Source organism: Momordica charantia, assembly GCF_013281855.1.
Source record: "Momordica charantia cultivar OHB3-1 chromosome 3 unlocalized genomic scaffold, Mcharantia_2.0 BLBB01000003.1, whole genome shotgun sequence".
In the NCBI taxonomy this organism is placed as follows: Eukaryota; Viridiplantae; Streptophyta; class Magnoliopsida; order Cucurbitales; family Cucurbitaceae; genus Momordica; species Momordica charantia.
In genome coordinates this window covers 16,353,333-16,373,331 of record NW_028275161.1, presented here as the reverse complement: position 1 = coordinate 16,373,331, position 19,999 = coordinate 16,353,333, and the positions used below count along the sequence as shown (strand labels likewise).

Here is a 19,999-nt window from a genome sequence, read left to right as displayed (position 1 = left end):
ATGCTACCATGGATGGATTGTTGGTCACATGAATATTGTCAAATTATCTTGAAATTTTAATGTTTGGTGGTCTAAATTTCTCAAGATTCTTGCTTTAACCATTGGTTTTATAGCTACCAACAAATTTGAACACCTTGATAAGAAGGTAGCAAGGTTTGAAGTGGAAAAAATCGATGAGAAGAGATAATTTTTACTATAATGAAAGAAATATAAGACTCTCCTAACACGACAAAAGCTAACAATCAAGGAACAAATAAATCAAAGCAGTCTACATATGAATAAGAATAAGGTCTCATTTGCAATATGGTTGCGGAAAATGTTAGAATAACAACGTTGTGTCTAATAAAATCAACCTCAGGAATTAAATTCAACTTAACAATATTTTATGATATTTTAACAAAGTCTTTTGGTCGAGAATTGATTTGGAGTTCATTATTACTCTATTAGATTTTAAGGATTTTTTAGGGATGAAGTATCCATTGTAACACATCGTCGCAAAAAAGGTTATAATTACGATGTCATGCCTAATAAATTAACCTCAATATTTAAATTGAGTTTAATAGTATTTCAAGATATTCTAACAAATCGAGAATTTGTAAGAAGTTTATTGTAGTTTTGTTAGATTTTAAGGCAACATCGTACTGAAGAAGCACATGCAAGAATTTCTAGCTCTACTTCATACTATTGTATTTGTACCTTCTCATGTTTGTAAACTTGTAAAACCTATTTAATGATATCTTTTTTTAAAACCATATCTCTTAATTTTTGTTTAAAACAAATATTCTTTTTGCTATAAAAATAATCTTATTAATTGAAGTCAAGCAATGAAAAAGAAAAATAAAACAAATCATACTCATTCTACGATACAAGTCAAAATTATTATAATAAAGAAATCACTTTACAAACTACTTTATTTGAAAAAAATTATACATTGTGGTTACTATTATTTATTTTTAAAATGTCATTTTCGCTCTTGTTCCGAAAATTTTTAGGGTTAAAAGGATTTTTAGTTTTAAAGAAACTCACAATCTTTTGGTTGGAAATGTATGTCAATTATGCGTTCGCTTTAGCTAATGACTTTTATCTATTTTTAATTAAACCTTAAACTAAAAAAAATTCAATTTTTTTTCAATTAGACAAGATTTCATAGATACTTTAGAAAAGTAAAAAAAAAAAAATGAAATTGATAAATAAATAAAGAGTAAAAATATATTTTTGTCCTTAAAAATTTTAGCGGTGTATTTTGTCCCTAAAATTTAAAAAGAGAAAGATTCTAAATAGTCCTTTAGACTATAGGTTAAAATCGTTCAAATCCTATTCTTCCTAAACCTTCATACTATTCTATTTATTTGAGATATTTTTCATGTTTTGGATTCTTAGAAAAAAAAATAAAAAAAAATATTTTGAAAATTAGTTCAAATCCTATTTTTCCTAAACCTTCGTGCTACTCTATTTATTTGAGATATTTGTCATGTTTTGAATTATTAAAAAAAATTAAAAAAATATTTCTTATTTTCAAAATTTAGCTTAGATTTTGAAATCATTTGTAAAAACAGATAATAAAAGAAATAAATACAAGGTGGAATTATGAAAATAATGTTTCTGATCTTAATTTTTCAAAAATAAGAAATAAGAAATAAAATGATTATGATACGAGATTTAATTTTCAAACGTTTTATTAGTCTATAATTTGTTAAAGAAATAATTTTTTTTTTCTTTTTAACAAATCAATATAGGATTTAAATCTTTAACAACAAGAGAGAGAGAGAGAGAGAGAGAGAGAGAGAGAGAGAGAGAGAGATTTGGGTTTGGCATTAAGCATAAGCCGAAAGATAGGGCGATTTAAGGAAGAACGGCAGGCAACCGTCGCCGGAGGCATCAGAAGTTCGCCGGTCTCACTTTGCTCTTCCTTTTGCTGAAATCTCCGCTTCCATAGTTCCACCATTGGAAGTGGAACCACCGGTACCCTATCCGAGGTGAATTTCGTCCGTCTTTTATCGTTTCATCCTACGGACTGCTACTATCAACGTAATCGAATTCAATTCAACGAGCTTCACTGTTAGCTTCATCCTATTTGTTTCATTTTTGTTTGAATAACCTCTGTTTACTCTGCGTTTGAAACTTCACTTCTACTGACTTCAACAATTTCGTTTCAATTTATCGTGATCAACGAGTTTCTACTCTTTCGTCAATTTTTAGATTGCCGATTATTGTAACCCTAGTTGCGCGAAATTTTGGAGTCTAAACTTTTCCCGTTCTCCTGGAAGATGTTCTGTTGTGCTCAGCTCCATTTTCGCATTGTTTTTCTATGTTAGATCTGCGAGTATTGGTAATTGTATTGAATTTTGTGATGCAAAGGTTTTACTGTTGTTTCTGCTTATCTCATTATCCGATAATAACTTTGACTAAAGTTAAAGAAATGGAAATAATTATACGTTAGAGTTGATGATTCCTGCTTTCTTCTTTCAGTGAAAATATGTGCAGTTAAGTCTGTGACCATTTAAAGTTCGATGCTGATGTCACATTGTGCTTCAATTGTAATCAACCTCAGCGTAAGAGCATCTCTTTGATCTGAAAGTGATAGAGGTAAGAGAATGTATGGAAGAACTGGCCTCGATAGATTTAAAAAGGCTCAGACCTTGGAACCATTCTCTGTAACTGTCAATTCTACTTCACATAACTCTGCTCAATCTTCTGGTAAAGAAGGCATTCAGCCACTGGTTCCATATTCACAATCGAGGTCTTCTCACTTTCAAACTATTAACCAGCATCAATCCCATGACTCACAAAAACATACTGTGCCTGAGGCAGGACCATTGGTGGGGCAGACTCAACAATTAACTCAGGTTGGAGGAAGTCAGTCCACTTGGCAGCCTCCTGATTGGGCGATTGAACCACGTGCCGGAGTATATTATCTTGAAGTTTTAAAGGATGGTGAGGTTATAGATCGAATTAATCTGGACAAGCGGAGGCACATTTTCGGGAGACAATTCCATACTTGCGATTTTGTACTTGATCACCAGTCGGTTTCACGCCAACATGCTGCCGTTATTCCTCATAAGAATGGAAGGTTGGATGCTTGGTTTCTTGACTGATTATTTTATGTCATAATCTTCTAAACCTATAATTTTATAATTTAAATTGTATTCATGATCATGGAATATTTCTCCATTTGTTGCTTTTCTCTATTATTTTAATCATTAGTAGATAGTCTTGACACAATAGGATGTTTTTATCATTTACATAATCATATGTTTGAGGGTTATATTAGACATAACTAGTGAGTTTCTTAGGGTGGAGGTGGTTATAAATAGAATGCTTTTTCTTTTTGGGTGGGTGGGGGTTCAATGGACGAATGTAAATGTTTCAAAACAAGTTCATAATTGGGACTTGGTCCAAGATTCAGAATACTTGCTAGGAACTCGTTGTATACCAATGGAGATTTGTAGTGCTAGTATTTTTACATCAATAAGACTGAAGATCTGATGAACTACAAAATTAGAAGCAAAGAAATGAGAACCTAAGGCTATCAGAGAGGAATAGATGCAATTGGAAGTAGCCTAAACTCATCATGAAAACCAGATTGAATAGGTGTAGCCTGAGGAGATTCAAGATGCAAGGTTTTTGAGGGTATCTGAAATACTCCACTGTGGAGAAATAAGATGAGACTTCATTGTTCCTAAAATCCACTCGGTAGTGCAAAAGGTGAATAGGGTGACCTGATGACTATGCTTATTTCAATTTTCCAGTAACTCCACAAATAAGCACTTAAACTTTCCTTGACAATGGTTTTGTGATCTGTGATTTCATGTTGAATTACTTTCCTACTTGTTTTGTTTTGTTTGGCGTGCTTCCTCTCCATTTAGTTTCCTTCCATAGAATACAAACAATGCCGCTAGAATAGGCTTACCAGTTAAATGTCTTGAAAATTGTTAGTATATAATAAGGATGTTTATTCTTGACCTGCTTATAAAATGTGGTAGTTGTTGTTCTTTTATCTTTATTATTTTTTTGTACCGTAGAACTTTTTATATCAAGACTCATGAAGATATTTTTTTATGGCCATGTGGCATTCATCATCTTTAGTTGATTTTGCAGCATATATGTAATTGATTTGGGATCTGCTCATGGAACATTTGTGGCTAATGAGCGATTGACTAAAGATTCCCCGGTCGAGCTTGAAGCAGGACAGTCTTTGCGGTTTGCTGCATCTACAAGAACTTATATCTTGAGAAAGAATGATGCAGCACTTTTTCCTCGTCCCCCAATGCTCACTGAGGTTGATATACCACCGCCTCCTGATCCATCTGATGAGGAGGCTGTTGTTTCTTATAATACGCTTTTAAATCGTCTAGGTCTTAGCAAATTTGGCCTACCTTCATCATCTGAAGACGGTAGCCCAGCAAGTGAAAAAGAAGAACAGCAACAGTGTGGAGGACCTACCAAAAAGCTTAGGAAGATGAGAGTGGCTTTCAGAGATCAACTTGGAGGGGAGCTGGTTGAAGTTGTGGGTTTTTCAGATGGTGCAGATGTTGGGACAGAACCTGGTCCAATAGGTGTTAAAGAAGGAAGTTTAGTTGGGAAATATGAATCTCTGGTGCAGACTACCATAATACCAAGAGGCAAGGAGCAGTCTTCTTTGAGGGGTGATGGAATTTCTCCAAAAGGCGTGACTGGTAAATTACAAGAAATCTTGAATAGGGTAAAAAATCCATCAAAAGGTGGAATGTATGATGACCTTTACGGAGAATCATTTTCAGGAAATGTGGGTTCGTCATGGGCATACTCTTCTGCTGTTACTGCTAATAAACCGCCTTCCCCTCCCAATGATTCGATTGGTAAAGCTTCAAGTGGTAACCATGAAGAAAATAACAGGACGAATATTAATAATGACAGTGATGATGACTTGTTTGGTAACTGATCACAATAAGCAGAATGATTGTGGAAGTTTGTGCAGTTTTCTGATATGACAACGTGGTCGGAATTGAAAGCTGCAGCAATTCTCTGGATATGAATGGATTTTTCTTTTTTTAAATGTAACTGGGGACTTTGGTGTAGTTCATCAGGAACTTTTCCTTTGTAGTTGCACGCCCTGCAAAGGGGCACATGTTAAACTGATTATAATATTTACAATTCTGGCTTCGGAAGTGTATACTGTGGCATTTGAGGAAATGGAAAGAATTTGTTAGGGAAAGAATTAGGCCTGTTGCATAATTTTTATTGCAATGGTTCGTCAGGCACATCATCAAGGCTTGCGGGTGCTGGTCGCCTGTATGGTTGGTGGTTGAGGCTTCCGGTGATGGGTTCACAACTCTATGATTAAAGTTTCATTTTGGTTAGGAACACCCCCCCACCACCACCACCAAAATTAAAAAAAGGAAAAGCCTATCCCCCTTACCCAATCTGAGCTAAAATAAATGCTCTCTTTGCATTGAGTTTGTCATTTATTGTTTTGTAAGGTTCTGTTTGGGCGGATTTTTTGGAGAATGGGTTCTGAAAACTGTTTATCAATTTCTAGCAAGAAGATTCCAACACCATTTGCAAGTTATGGTGTGTACTTATTCTTGAAAATTAATTCAGGGAGGTTATTCTTAAGTTGAAGATTACTTTGAAAAGAAATCATAAAAAGGCACATCTCCCGAAGGGTGTCTTTTTGCCATGATTCTCATACAGAATCGAGTTAAGAAAGTTAGATCTTCATTTTTTTGGCTACTTATTAAAGGGATTGTTGCGAGTGTTGCCCTATATTTTACATTACATGGAAATGATATATAGTATAAACGTGGAGTGGTCAAGAACTTCTAGTAATAATATGCAGATTTGCCTTTATACAGAATGACAAGATTTGCAGGATACAAAAGATATTTGAAGATCCGGAGTTGCTTCTTCGACCATGGTTTGAAAAGTTGTTTGAGGTTTTGATAAAGCTACTTTCTGGAGTCAAATTGCGCCAACAGGTAATTCGCCATTTCTTTGGCTTTACGAGATTATATCATTAGTAGAAGTTTATAGCCATAAATGTGAGAGCCACTCCTCTCAAGCAGTTGTCTGATTAAGAGTCCTTGCAAAGGGAAAAAATGTAGTTAAAGTTTAGATAAACAGTGACATGTATGCAAGTGGCACCCACTGATAGACACGATTCCTTTGGATGCTTTTTTGAGTCTTTGTAGTATCCCATCATAATCAGAGTGAAGTTTGACTATTCCCATTTTGTATATGTTTAATTCCATTCCATCATGCTTCTTGTATAACTGTCTAACCCACCTTCCTAATGTCCTCTGCCTCCCATTCTCTCTCTGTACCAAAAAGCTCAACTTCCAAGTTGAGCTTAATTATTTAGATCCATCTCCATGGTGGGGTTTCTATTTGATTCATGAATCTTTTACAGTTACAACTATATAATGTGTTTGATATTTTATTTTTCAGTGTTTTTGACTTAACCTTTTGATTAAATATTAAAAAATGTCTTCAAAGAATGACCACTAGTATTATGGTTGGAGAGATTAGGAGGACACAGAGCAATGATAAGAATATCTCATTAATAAACTGTAAATTCGATATGGGGTAATGATGGAATGGAAGATGACTGTTGATGATGATAATGATCATCATGATCATGTTACGACCGTGATCCTCATCATGACCATCATCAGGGCCTGCCAGTCATGATGGCTGATCTTGATTGGACGATGATAGAATGTGAAGGGATTGAAACGATGGGTGTGGGTCCATTTATTCTCATTTACATTTTACGTGGTTAATTACTTGCAATACCAACGCAGCATGCTGGGGCGGCTAGGAGCAGACGGCAAGTTAGCAGGCAGGACACACGTGGGAAGGCCATGCGTGAAAGATGGAACGCATGAAGAACAAACACAGGTAATTCGAAATTTCGAATAGATACTAAGAATTAGAGAGAGAGAGAAAGACTATTGACCAACTTTTTCGTAAATGAAATTATATTTTAATAGGTTTATGTTGATCTCAAACTTTGTGCTGAGTAATATATTTGTTCCCGTTTTACAAAATTACGTGTAGGAGTAGGAGAATGATAACAGTAACATGAAAAATGACTACACGATCGCTATAAAATGTATGGAGTCAACTTAATTCTTTGTTAGTAAATTTAGAGCATCCACTCAAAATATTCTTATTATTGCTTCACCTCAGATTCTTCTAAAAATGGAATTTGTTGTAATCGTTCTGAATTAGATACATGCATTAAAGGATACAAAGATCATTCCACACCACTGAAAGCACTTATCCTCTCTTCTATATGCTAGGGGGATTTCACTTGAAAAAGAAAACATCTCACTCTCACACCAATTTGGCCTGAAATTTGGGCGTAATTACATGGATTCAACTCACCAAAAACCAAATCTGTGAGGGGTAGATCAAAATTTGTAGTTGCCCATAAATAGGTGCTAGTTTGATTTGTTAAACAACCCAAGGAAACAAAGGACACGCATGAAAGAAAGTTGAAGAAAAGATGGTTTGTCTAGGCATGGCGTTGGAAGGCTAGAAAACAAAAATGGGGTAAAACAGTCGCATCAGGTTGATGGCAACAAACGGCAGAGGACGAGACACGTGGCCGACAGAGAGATTAAGCAAAGGAATGCGAGAGGAGAGAAGAAGAGAAGAGAATATATAGAAGAAGAATGTAACTGGATTAGTGGGGGAAACCATGATGAAGAAAGGCACAGTTGTGGGGATCTATCTTCGTTTTTTCACTTAATTGGTGCACTGTCCAAAAAGTCTTCATTTGCCCACTTGGCCTTTGCATGCCTTTTGTGAATTCAATCATACACCTCCATTTCCCCATCAGTTTTCTCTTTCTTCCTCTCCATCCCTAGGTGGCTAGAGAGAGAAACAAACACAGTCAGCTCAGAAAAAGAATATCCATATAAACAACTGTGCTCCAGCCTTCTTCTTGCTACTCACCACTTACCACCACTAACATTCTGCCTAGAAGTGATTTCGGGCATGATAGAATCAATTTTGTTATTGTCAAAATCGCTTTGCTTTCTGTTGATCATGTTTGACAAATTAAAAAAGTGATTTTAGAAAAATTTAAAATCACTTTAAATTTATGTTCAAGGCGTCTCTTAGATAATGATTTTGAAAAATCAATTATATTTAAATCTATTTTTTAAAAATCACTCATCATACCATTATTCCCCAACACACACGACCTTTTATTTATTTTATAAGTTACCACTAAATATATATAAATTTTTAGAAGTATTCTTTTTTGAGAGGTCTCCCCTCTTCTACTTATAAAAAAGAAAGTGATGTAAAGTAGAAATTTCTTGTTGGAGGAGTCTTGTTCCCGTATAAACATAATAAAATAATATTTTCTTCGTGATCACCTACTTTAAGAATTAATTCTTATGTGTTTTTCGTGTTGTAGGATCAGACAACTGCTCCTAAGATAAACTGGCCCGTACACTCGTGAATATCTAAAAAAAAAAACAAAATAAGACTCTCCTTGTAACTATCAGTCAGCTATTTATTTAAAAAGAAATCTATATTTTCTCTATCTACATTTCTCTCTCCAATGTAGGAAAAGTATTTTCTATATAAATATGGGAACACACTGCTCCTCCTGTTGCCCTTTCTCTCTCTTTCCTTTTCTTTCTATTCAAGCGGCTTATCATAACGTACGTGGTTTTGATGCATTGCCATGTTGACTAATCCCAACCAACCACTCTCTCTCTCCCTCCCTCCCTCCCTCTCTCTCTCTCTCTGGGTTCAATTCATTAATATTTCCCTTTGGTTGATGATTTTGAAACTGCAACCCACAAATTGTATGCACTTATTTTCCATCTCTTCCGTTATATATATATATATATATATATATATTGCATGAACAGCGTTGCACCTCTTACAAACTGCTACTAATTCTTCCTCATATCTACCTTCACTTTTGTGTCTCTGGTTGATCAGTTTCTTTTTTTTATTATTGATTTGATTGCTGTGTTCCAGAACCTGCTGCAGCCTGCACTAATTGCTCTCTCAACTATGGATGGAATTTGCAGCCTTTTCCAAATCACAAGCCTTCATCTAAAGCTTTCTGTCTAGAGATCAAGACAGCTTTCAACCCACTTCTCTTCCCACGGTACTTCCATATATACCTTCACTTTTTCCAACTGTTTTTAGTTTCAGTTCTAACTAACAAATTAAACCATTGGTTTCTTAAACATACCGCCCTTATGGCAGGGTATTCTTAATTAATTAATTAATTAACACATGATTAGCAGAAAAGTTTTCCAAATTTACCAAAACTTTGAGAATGCCGGTCTGACATAAGCTATATGGGTTTTACTTTGCATTAATTTTCCCTTGTTTGGGTATGATTCAATTGATAAAGCTTTATAGTTTACTTTGAGAAAAAAGTGGGAAATAATTGAAGAAGGAAGAAGAACCCCAAAGAGGCTTTTATCACTCTGTGTGATGACAAATAATAGGTGTTTGTGGCCACACAATATATAGCCTTTTTTTTTCAGTGTGTCTTCTCTTTACCCCATTTGCTTGTCATTGCACAGACCGCACTTCCATGCCTACTTTCCTACCTATCTACTTAAATTCTCTCTCTCTCTCTCTCTCTCTCCCCTTTCTGACTCTCTCTAGGAAGAACATTCTTCTCATTTTTTCAATAATCATCACTACTTTTTTTCTTAATGTTTAGTGTTCAGGTGACAGAATCTTAATTCCCATCTTATCCTTTTTATTTTCCCGATTTTTGTTTGCTATGGGTTGGTATATATGCTCCTCTCACACACATGAAATATTTAATCATATGATTTGATTAATGAAAAATGAAAAGTATATGCATGCAAAGAGATAGTACAATAATGGAAAGCAGTGCTTTTCCCAATATATTTATTTCTAGAACTATACACTTGTTAGGAAATATTCTCCATGGGTGTGACATAAATTCAATATTTGTTAGGAAATATGATGATAAAATATAAAATTTATGTAACCTTCGGCTAAAAGTAAATAATATCACATCAATTTGGAGAATTTATAGTATAAAAGAAGAATTTGTTTTCGGCCCTTGGAATGTTATATAATTTAATTTCATTCCAGAATTTTAGGCATAAACTATGTAGAAAATTTAGAAATTTGCCTCTTGTTAGATTAACACATGGAGTAGTTTGGGATAAACAAATATATATACCAAATTAGACTTTTAATTAAGTTTCTTATCAAAGAATACATGAATCCAACTTATGAAATCATATACCCTTTTGAGAGTTTCATGTTCTTAATTATGATCTCCTTCAATTTTCATGATATGGCACTATATATATATATATATATATTCATGCAATGCAGTTAATTTACTTTAATTTTGAAGCTCTCTTTCATTAATCATCGAATAAGTGTACAATTTGAAGGGGGCTTTCGAGGCTTTCCATTTCAATAACTGAGAAAACTATTTTGTATTTCTATGGAAGGTCTGTAGCTGGGAAGCTGTCATTATTTTCAGCTAGTTTTTACAGCCATGAAGTTTATGAAATTAGGGACAAGGCCAGACATCTTCTACACAGAAGAAGCTACCAGGTAAAACTACATAGTTATATGAGGAATTTTTTACCCCATACGTTTGCTTTTCTTCTTTATGCTCAAAATAAAAATTACTCTCATTGCAGGACTGTCATTTCAGATGTACCCAGTGACCTTGTTATCAGAATAAACAATATTACTTACCTCATTCACAAGGTTCGATCAATTGATATGTGTGTTGATTTTCTTGAGTAACTGTGTGATTCTCTTCTACTATTCTTATTTGCATGTGTTCTTTGCATTAAAAGATTTAGAATGAATTTGAGATGGCTTTCAAAATATTTTGTACTGTTTATTAGATAATTAAAAGAGATTTTGAAATTAACAGCATTAAAGTTGTGTTTGGGAATGAATTTTGTCACTTTCGCCAGTGTCAAAATCACTCCCATTTTCATTGATATGTTTGGTAAATTTAAAAAATTTATTTTAGGAAAATATAAAATCACTTAAAATTTATTTTTAAGGTATCACTTGAATGGTAATTTTGGAAAACCAATTATTCTTAAATCTCTTTTTTCAAAATCACTCTCAAACACATCCTAAGGCTAGGATGTGTTTGGAACTGATGATGTTAGGATTAGTAATTTTGAAAAAAAAAGATTGATGTGTTTAAGAGGCAAAAATCATTTTTGTAATTGTCAAAATTACTTTCCTTTCCATTGATCATGATTGGGAAATTAGAAAATTGATTTTAGGAAAGTTTAAAATCACTTAAAATTGATTTTTATGGTATCACTTTGATTTTGGAAAATCAATTATACTTAAATCTCTTTTTTCAAAATCACTAATTTTACCATCACTCGCGTGTCCATACAAGAGATACCTTACAAATCAATTTCAATTTTTTAATTTTTCAAACATGATCCATAGAACGGGAGGTGATTTTGACAATGACAAAAGTGATTTTGGTCATACCAAAATCACTCCTAAACATACCCTGCTTAGGAACGATTTTGTCTAAAATCACTTTTCAATTTTCTAAAATCGCTCACACCACACATATACCACTGTCTAAGATTATCATTTAAAAATGAGAGTGATTTTAGCATGGTAGAAGCAACAATATGCCCTAATAAATAGTACTAGAAATATTTAAGGTTATTTAATATAATCATTTTATTTTTTATTTTCTATTTTTTAAAATTAAGTTTGTAAATACCTCCGCTCCCCCAACTGAGCAAAATGGAGCAAATTCGGTTGAGGACCCGGGAGATGAGGGAAAGGAGAGAGAAGAAAAAGGGGCCGCTCATCAAATATCAAATCAATCTGTAGATCTCACTTCCCTTCCCCCATACCATATCCGGTGATTTACACCTCGAAGTAGAGTGTGTAAATACCGGATGCATAGGTTGAGTCATTCGCTAAACAACTATTTTGTTGGGCGATCAACCAGATGCTCCTACCCAAGCGGACTGAAGTGCTACTTAGTAGTCGAAACTCGGAGAGATAGAGAGGGGACTCTTTCATACCGGCTAACTCCTAGGATGAGAAGTAGGTCCCTTGTTTTTGCTCTTCTCTTTTACATTTCCGCTGCCTGCGTTCTTTTGTGTTCGTCCGTATCGCAAAGCTGGTCGACGCAAGCTGTAATGGTTGAAAATAGGGGGCCAACCATCTTGGTTTTGCCATTTACTCTCTAAAAATTGTTTTCAAAGCTAAGCCAATTTTTGAAGGAAAAAAAAGTTTTTAAAAACTTTCTTATTTTTAAAATGTGGCTAAATATTTAAACTTGTTTTTAAAGAAAAGTAAAAAAACAAAAACATAGTCAATGAGGACTGAGGAGACGAACATCATTTTTAAAAACATAAAATTAAAAATAAAATAGATATCTATTTGTAAAAAATATTTCTCTCGTCAAACCCAAGATGCTATCCCCGTTACTATTTCAAAACGGAAGTATTTTTTTATAATAGTCAAAATGATTTTGGTAGCTGCAGTTCCCTGTGGTGGCGAAATGCGGCCTCTTACAGCGCCTTTGCTCCAACCACAGCGGCGGCGACGGCGACGGCGACGGCGACACAGTAATCACAATTGAACTCCACGACATTCCTGGCGGAGAAGACGCTTTCGAGCTGTGCGCCAAATTCTGCTACGGAATCACCATTAATCTGAGTGCCCACAACTTCGTGTCTGCCTTCTCCGCTGCCAACTTCCTCCGCATGACCGAATCCCTTCACAGAGCCAACTTCATCTCCAAGCTCGAAGCTTTCTTTCTTTCCTGCATCCTCGCCGGCTGGAAGGACTCCATTGCCACGCTTCGTTCCTCTTCTTCTGCTGCTGCTGCTGCTGCTGCCCTCTCCGAATGGTCCCACAATCTTGGCATCACCACCAAATGCATTGATTCTGTCGTCCACAAAATCCTCACCCCACCTTCTAAGGTTTTATTCCATTGCTTCTGCTTCTGCTTCTCTTTCTCTCTCTTTTTCTTCTGGTGTTGTTCACAGAGTCTGTCTTTGTTGTAGGTGAGTTGGTCCTACACCTACACCAGACCAGGCTACAACAAGAAAACACACCGCTCTGTTCCCAAAGATTGGTGGACAGAGGACATTGCTGATCTTGACATCGATCTCTTCCGCTGCGTAATCGTGGCGATTTCCTCCACTTGCATCCTCCCGCCGCCGCTCATTGGCGAAGCCCTCCATGTCTACGCCTCCCGTTGGCTACCCGATGCCAAAATCGCCGCTCCGAAACAACCAGAAGAGGCATCTTCAGACACCACCACCACCAATATAGAGGCTAAGAATCGCCAGATCGTCGAAACGATAATCAGCCTGATCCCCCCGGATCGTGAATCGGTGTCTGTCAGCTTCTCTCTGAGGCTCCTCCGGCTGGGGAATCTCTTGGGGGCATCTGCAGTCTGCAAGACAGAGGTTATAAGGAGATGCAGCCTGGTGTTGGAGGAGGCCACAGTGGGGGACTTGATATTCTCTTCGCAGCAGCATCCTGATGAGCATAATTTGCAGGATGTTGATTTGGTTGTGGCTGTTTTGGAGAGTTTCTTGATGGTGTGGAGAAGGCAGTCGCCTGTGGAGAATAATGGGCAGCTGTTGGCGTCTGTTAGGAAAGTTGGGAAGCTCATTGACTCTTATCTCCAGGTGGTGGCTAGAGATCGGAACATGCCTGTGGCCAAGATGGTTTGTCTTGCTGAAGCTTTGCCTGATGTTGCCCGCCCAAATCATGATGATATGTACAAGGCAATCAACATTTTTCTCAAGGTAACACATACCATTCATTGTACGTCTTCAAAGAGAGGACAATTGTTGCTCTCAACTGGTTTGGCGTCCATTTAGAATTACAACTTACAAGTTTGGTATCTGAACTTTTATGATTCTGTCTAATGCTGGTGGGTTGGATTGGGACGGTGAGAGCAGGAGCATCCAGATGTAAGCAAGGCCGAGAAAAAGCGGCTATGTCGGGTACTAAACTGCCAGAAACTGTCGCCGGAGGTACGTGCCCACGCAGTGAAGAACGAGCGGCTGCCACTGAGAACTGTGGTACAAGTCCTGTTCTTCGACCAAGACAAAGGCTCCAAGACAAGTAGCCGAGTAGCAGCAGCAGCCACGGAGGAGGTACTACTCTCGAGGCCAAAACCAAAACAGAGGCCAGCCACAGCCACTGGCGAGAATCTAAGCCTGAGCCGCCCAGGACCAGATGAAAAGTTGAGGAGATCTGAAAGCACAAAATCGAGGCCGACCAAAGAGAAATCAGATCATGACCAGAAAATGAAGACAAGTAGTGATCAGTTTGAGTCACGAAGGAAGGTTGTCGTTAAAGGAGAAGGAGAGGAGAGATATGGTGGGTGATGTTTGTTTCTGTTTAATCTCTGCCTCCAAAAATGGGTTGTACAGATTATTCAATCAATTCCCTCCTAAGTCATCTGTAATGTTTTACTCACCTGGGTGTTGTCATAGCACTTAGCAGTGTGTTATGAATAAGAATCATGATTTGCAGAGGCCTAACTTTTTGCAATGTTCAAATCAAAGAGATGAAAGATTTACCGCATCAAATTCTAACTTTCTACTACCCACCACTATTCTTTTTTTTTTTTTTTTTTAAATCTCTCCCCTCTTTCCTTGTGTTCATCTGTCATGGTTGTCAGTTTTTTAATGCTCGATCCATGGGTATTATTCTATTTAAACGTATTATTCATCTTAGGTATGGACCAGATAGTAGATACCTTACTATTGACTATCATTAAAGATGGTAGCTATTTATTTTTTTGAAAAAAAAGATCTCTCTAAGTTGTTAAGAATAGAGTGATGGTCAGTAGAGATATCTACTTACCTGATTAATATCTGAGAATAATTCTTTCACATTATTAAGCTCTCTTCATTGATTGAGGTATAGCTATCTTGTCGGGCTCATAACACTCAGTTCTATTGGGCTCTTCTTGGAATGTGCGGTTACCTATTGGGCCTAGTGGGCTCATCTTTGCCATGCCCACCAGTTCTGGTCTGGGAACAACAATCTTGGTTCTCCACATGACATTAATTGGTGTATCAACCTTCCTTTCTTAAACCAAGCATAGTTCAACTCATGTTTTTTTTTTATTAAAAGATCGTGAGTACTCTCAAGAATAATATCCTAAACTCACTTTAGCAATGGGAGATCGAATCTTCGATTTCAAAAGAAAAAATAAGATGTTTTAATCATTGAACTATGCACAATTGACAGAATATTTATTTTGTTGTCTATGACTACTAATTTTTACCATGTCAAGATTTTATCCACTAATCTATGTGACCATAACTAAATATACACAAAATTCAAAGTCTATGAAAGCAACTGAATGACAAAATTTGTAGTTTAAAGGAAGACATAGTTAAAGTAGTTTGAAAGAAAATAGAAATTTCGTAGGTGGAGAATTTCTCAGAAAATTTACCAAAGCAGAATTAAATACTCGGAAAGGGAAACAACAGCGATTGAAACAGAAAATTCTCCAAAACAGAATTAAATACTCGGAAAGGGAAACAGAAGCGATTGAAACTATAAGAAATTAGAAGCAAATCAATGACGCACCTGAAAATCTCAAGTTCGCCCAAATTAATTAACTCCAACTTGCATCGCCCTCCTCTTCTTCAATCACCGCCATTGACTTCATTACCAGTCGTCGTCTCCTTCAATTCCTTCCACAACGCGCCTTTAAACTTCAAGAAACTCCGTCGGACTGGCTCGCACGAACTCCGAGATCCAATCCATGGAGAATCACGGCGGCGACCTTCGAAGAGTGGTGGTGATCGGCGGAGGCATCGCCGGCTCTCTCGTTGCCAAATCGCTCCAGTTCTTCGCTAATGTCACTCTCATTGATCCGTAAGAAATTCTCCCTCTCTCTGATCTCTCTCTCGATCGAAATTGCAGATTGAAACTAATTCTGAAATGAATTTGCGGATCAGAAAGGAGTATTTGGAGATTCCTTACGGACGATTGAGATCAATGGTGGAGCCTTCATTTGCAGAGAGATCGGTGATAAATCACTCAGAGTATTTCACCAATGGCCGCTTAATTACATCGCCTGCTGTGGATATAAACGAATCGGAAGTCTTGGTTGCTGACGGACGACATGTCGTCTTCGACTATCTTGTCGTCGCCACTGGCCGCGATTTTCCCCTTCCCAAAACCAGGGCTCACAGACTTGATCAGTACAGAGCAGGTAATTAAACTCCATTAAATCTGTGATTAAATTTTTAAATTTTAAACTCTAAATGTGGAATTTATTTTCCATACCCAAAATAAAACAATAAAAACTGGTATATGTCAATTGATATTTCTGTAAAATAGTAAAAAACTGTTTAAATTAACAAATAGATATTTTTATATTTATATATAAGTAAAATGATTAATATTAATATTATTTATATATTTGTAACATTTTGTTGATTTTTTTTCATATTTTATCGATTTTTTTGTAATAAATGAAATGTTGATTTATGCTTATATCGACGTCAAATCCACATATACATGGCCAATGTTTTTAAATATGTTTTTATTCATTGATTGATCCCAAATAAATAAAATTTCGTATACATATTTCTTTTTTTTTTAAGATAAAGTTTGTTTTGAGACTGTAGACATTGTTTAAAAAAATTTTAAATAAATTTTAGAAAGAAACAGAATTTATCTACAGTTCTTTTTTAAAAATTGATTGAGATTTAAAATTAAAAATAAAGAATGAAAATTTTCATACATAATTTTTATGACGAAATAAATTTACTTGTTAAGAAAATAAATGAGCCTTTAATTTTTTTGACTTGGACTTTTATGTTGGATTCATTATTAAAAGGCATATATCCTTATCGAAGATGTGATATTTTTGTTTTAAATTAATTTTGTACTTATACAGGAAGTAATTAGATATTGACCAATGAGCATCGCCTATACATGCAGATCACTAAAGAAAAAAATATATATTTATTTATATTATATTATATACGAAAAATTATACAATTTGACCAATTTTTTATGATAAAACCATGAGTATATTTTTTTAATCAACACTCTAATTTAAAAATATACTCATATATAGTGTATATTTTTTCTTTTTTTGTTAAGCTATTCTTTTAACACTCATTTAAAAGAAAAAATCACACTCATATAAGAATAAGTTTTTTATTTTTTGTTAAACTATTTTCGTTTAACATTTTTTTTATTATACATGTTGGGGAGGAGATTTGAACTCACCCCCTCTTAATTTTAGAGGTGGTTTATTCTTTTTTTATTCCTATTTTATTTTGTTGTTTTGTTGTAAAATTTGAAAATACACTGCCTAATGATGTATACTATTTTCATTAGGCCATTATTGTAATTTCCCCTTCTTAAAATAAAAACCTTGGTTTAAATCATATTCTCATATTTTCCTATTTCTTCTCAGTATCTAAAATTTCAACCATTTTATTTTACTAGGTCAATTTTAAATGTTCTACCCCATAAACTTTATATAAAATTAATTTAACTCTTGTATTAATTTTTTAATTAATAATTTAACTAAATAAATCCAAATATGTTTTGAACTCTTTGACTTTTGTTTGATGATGTAGTTTCAAAAATTTACCAAAATGTAAACATTTACCCCTCAAATAAATAATAAGGGTTCGTCTCTAAATTTTGAGAGTTATATCTAATAAAGTTTTTAATTTTGGGAAGTGTCTGTAAACTCTTGACTTCACAAAAGTAGATACTCAATCTCTTTTAACTTTTAATTTTGTGTAAAATAATTATCTAAACTTTAAAATATCTCGTAACATTAAATTGAAAACTTTTTTCTTAGGAGCCTAAAATTGAAAGTTTCTGATCTATTAACTACAAGATTAAATGAAATTTTTTTTTTTAACATTCATTGGTAAATTATACACAAACCTACAAGTTCGGAAATTATTTTTATAATTGAACCATTAAATAAACAAGTATCAAATTTTCGTTAAATAATCTAAAGGGAGTTAATGGCAAAATAGTATAAAACATCAGAACAAAAAGTCACACTTATGCGGGGCGAAAGATTAAAAATTGGTGACATTTTAAAAAATTACATATTAAATTTAGGAGTGAAATTTCTTTGTCTATTTTAAATGCGTACAAATACAATAATTCAAACCAATAATTGAATAATTCTGCAGAAAATGAAAAGATCAGAGGAGCGAATTCGATATTGATAATCGGCGGCGGACCGGTGGGCGTGGAACTGGCCGGAGAGATCGCCACAGACTTTTCCGACAAGAGGATCACGGTGGTCCACGGCGGAGAAAGATTGGTGGAATTCATGGGCCCCAAGGCGTCGGACAAGGCTCTAAAATGGCTGACCTCAAAAAAAGTCGACGTCAAATTGGATCGAACCGTGGTTGTAGACGACATGTCGGACGAAACCAAAAGCTTCAGAACTTCCACCGGCGAGATCATCAGCGCCGACGCCCATTTTGTGTGCACCGGAATACCGCTCGCCTCGTCTTGGCTCCGGAAGACCATTTTAGACTCCAATTTGGATTCCCATGGGAGATTGATGGTGGACGGATATCTCAGAGTCAAGGGCCGGAAGAAGATTTTCGCCATCGGAGACATCACTGATATTCGAGTAAGATTTTTAACTAATATCTGATAACTATTTCGTTTTTAGTTCTTTTTTTTTTAATGGATTCTTTTCGGAAATATATTTGAATTTTTGTAAATTTTTCGAATTTAAAAAACTAAAACAGTCAAGTTTTTTAATTTTTTTTCCTTAAAATTATGTTTAGATTTTGAAAATATTTTTAAAATCTACCCAACTAGTTATTTTCTTTAAAATTGAGTCCATGTACTTAACAATGCAAAAAGTTAGAGTTCACCACCTCTATCAATCCAACTAGTCCTATTTTTTTTTAAAATTCAATCTGAAAACACATCTCCCCGGGAGCATGAAAATTCAATCTGAAAACACATCTCCCCGATGCATCATGCTCCGCAGTCAACTGCACCTCGATTCCATTTTCCACTCCAATATAAAGGGAAATTACTAGATTTTTCGATTTTTGGCGACAGACCCCAAAAGAGTCGTTACTAGACCTTAACCGAGTGCGATAAATTCAGCACGATAAGAATTAGGAATTGGCAGAATTCCAATTAGACCAAGTGATCCGCTGCTTGCCTTAGTAGTCTCAAATACGGTGTATAAGCTTGCCGTCAGAAGATATGCATAAAATCTCAGTATTCCCGAATAAAAAACATTTTGCTACGGTGTCAAATTTTCAAAGTATAAGAAGTAGACTGGGCACAAGCATATATAAGATTAAAATTTTAAAAGTCTAGAAATCAGACTTATATTTGTTAAATTATCTAAAAAAGACTTTCGAAATCGACGGATTGGTCCATTCGAATGTTGTTGGATGTCCATGATTCTAAAGTGATTGTTCGAAAATAGGCGTAAACATTTTGGATTAGTTTTGCAGTGATATAATTATATATTGATGGTTGGGAAGAATATAATGCAGGAAATGAAGCAAGGGGAATCGGCGAAGAGGCAGGCCAAGGTGGCTACGAAGAACATGAAGATGTTAATGGTTGGAAAAGACGAGAGTAAAATGGAGAGTTACAGAAGCGGCGCCGGCGCCGGAGCAACGGCCTCCGTTTCGCTGGGGAGGAAACAGGCAGTGGCTCAGCTGCCGTTCACAACCATCAAAGGGATTTTGCCTGCTTTCCTCAAATCCAGAGATCTGTTTGTTGGTAACACTAGGAAGCATTTAGGGCTACACCCCACTTTACTCCATAACTAATTCTTCAACTTTGTCTACGTTTTTCCCATTTGTCGCATGCATGTTTCAATTTGGAGTTTCATCCACAGTGTTCTTACAAATTAAATTAGTTACCTACGTCCCGCCACTGTATGTATTTGGATTTTGTTGAGTTTGGAAAGTGTACGTGAAGTTAAATTTGAAGATTATTAATATATTTTGATATTGGTAGGAAA

General features: G+C 35.3%; 3 protein-coding genes across 6 annotated transcripts; all 3 read left to right on the top strand.

The window, feature by feature from the left end:
* The first annotated feature begins 1,757 nt into the window (after positions 1-1,757).
* Positions 1,758-5,147, top strand: LOC111012590 (SMAD/FHA domain-containing protein). The gene is made up of 3 exons (XM_022286785.2): positions 1,758-1,976; positions 2,470-3,070; positions 4,099-5,147. The coding sequence occupies exons 2-3, from the start codon at positions 2,595-2,597 to the stop codon at positions 4,919-4,921; spliced, it is 1,299 nt and encodes a 432-aa protein (XP_022142477.1). The 5' UTR covers positions 1,758-1,976; positions 2,470-2,594; the 3' UTR covers positions 4,922-5,147.
* Positions 5,148-6,860: 1,713 nt separating this feature from the next.
* On the top strand, positions 6,861-14,576 carry LOC111012589 (BTB/POZ domain-containing protein At5g47800). 4 transcript variants are annotated; one of them, XM_088121811.1, is made up of 7 exons: positions 6,861-6,879; positions 8,986-9,118; positions 10,464-10,569; positions 10,659-10,728; positions 12,501-12,947; positions 13,032-13,784; positions 13,941-14,576. In XM_088121811.1, the coding sequence occupies exons 3-7, from the start codon at positions 10,511-10,513 to the stop codon at positions 14,370-14,372; spliced, it is 1,761 nt and encodes a 586-aa protein (XP_087977937.1). In that variant the 5' UTR covers positions 6,861-6,879; positions 8,986-9,118; positions 10,464-10,510; the 3' UTR covers positions 14,373-14,576. The 4 variants fall into 4 exon arrangements, with proteins under 4 accessions (XP_087977937.1, XP_087977936.1, XP_022142474.1 ...); XM_088121810.1 differs by lacking the exon at positions 6,861-6,879 and adding an exon at positions 8,535-8,660; XM_022286782.2 differs by lacking the exon at positions 6,861-6,879 and adding an exon at positions 8,668-8,807 and having other exon boundaries at positions 12,507-12,947.
* Positions 14,577-15,503: 927 nt separating this feature from the next.
* On the top strand, positions 15,504-19,999 carry LOC111012591 (uncharacterized). Its single transcript, XM_022286786.2, has 4 exons — positions 15,504-15,879; positions 15,963-16,219; positions 18,180-18,631; positions 19,524-19,999. The coding sequence occupies exons 1-4, from the start codon at positions 15,767-15,769 to the stop codon at positions 19,803-19,805; spliced, it is 1,104 nt and encodes a 367-aa protein (XP_022142478.1). The 5' UTR covers positions 15,504-15,766; the 3' UTR covers positions 19,806-19,999.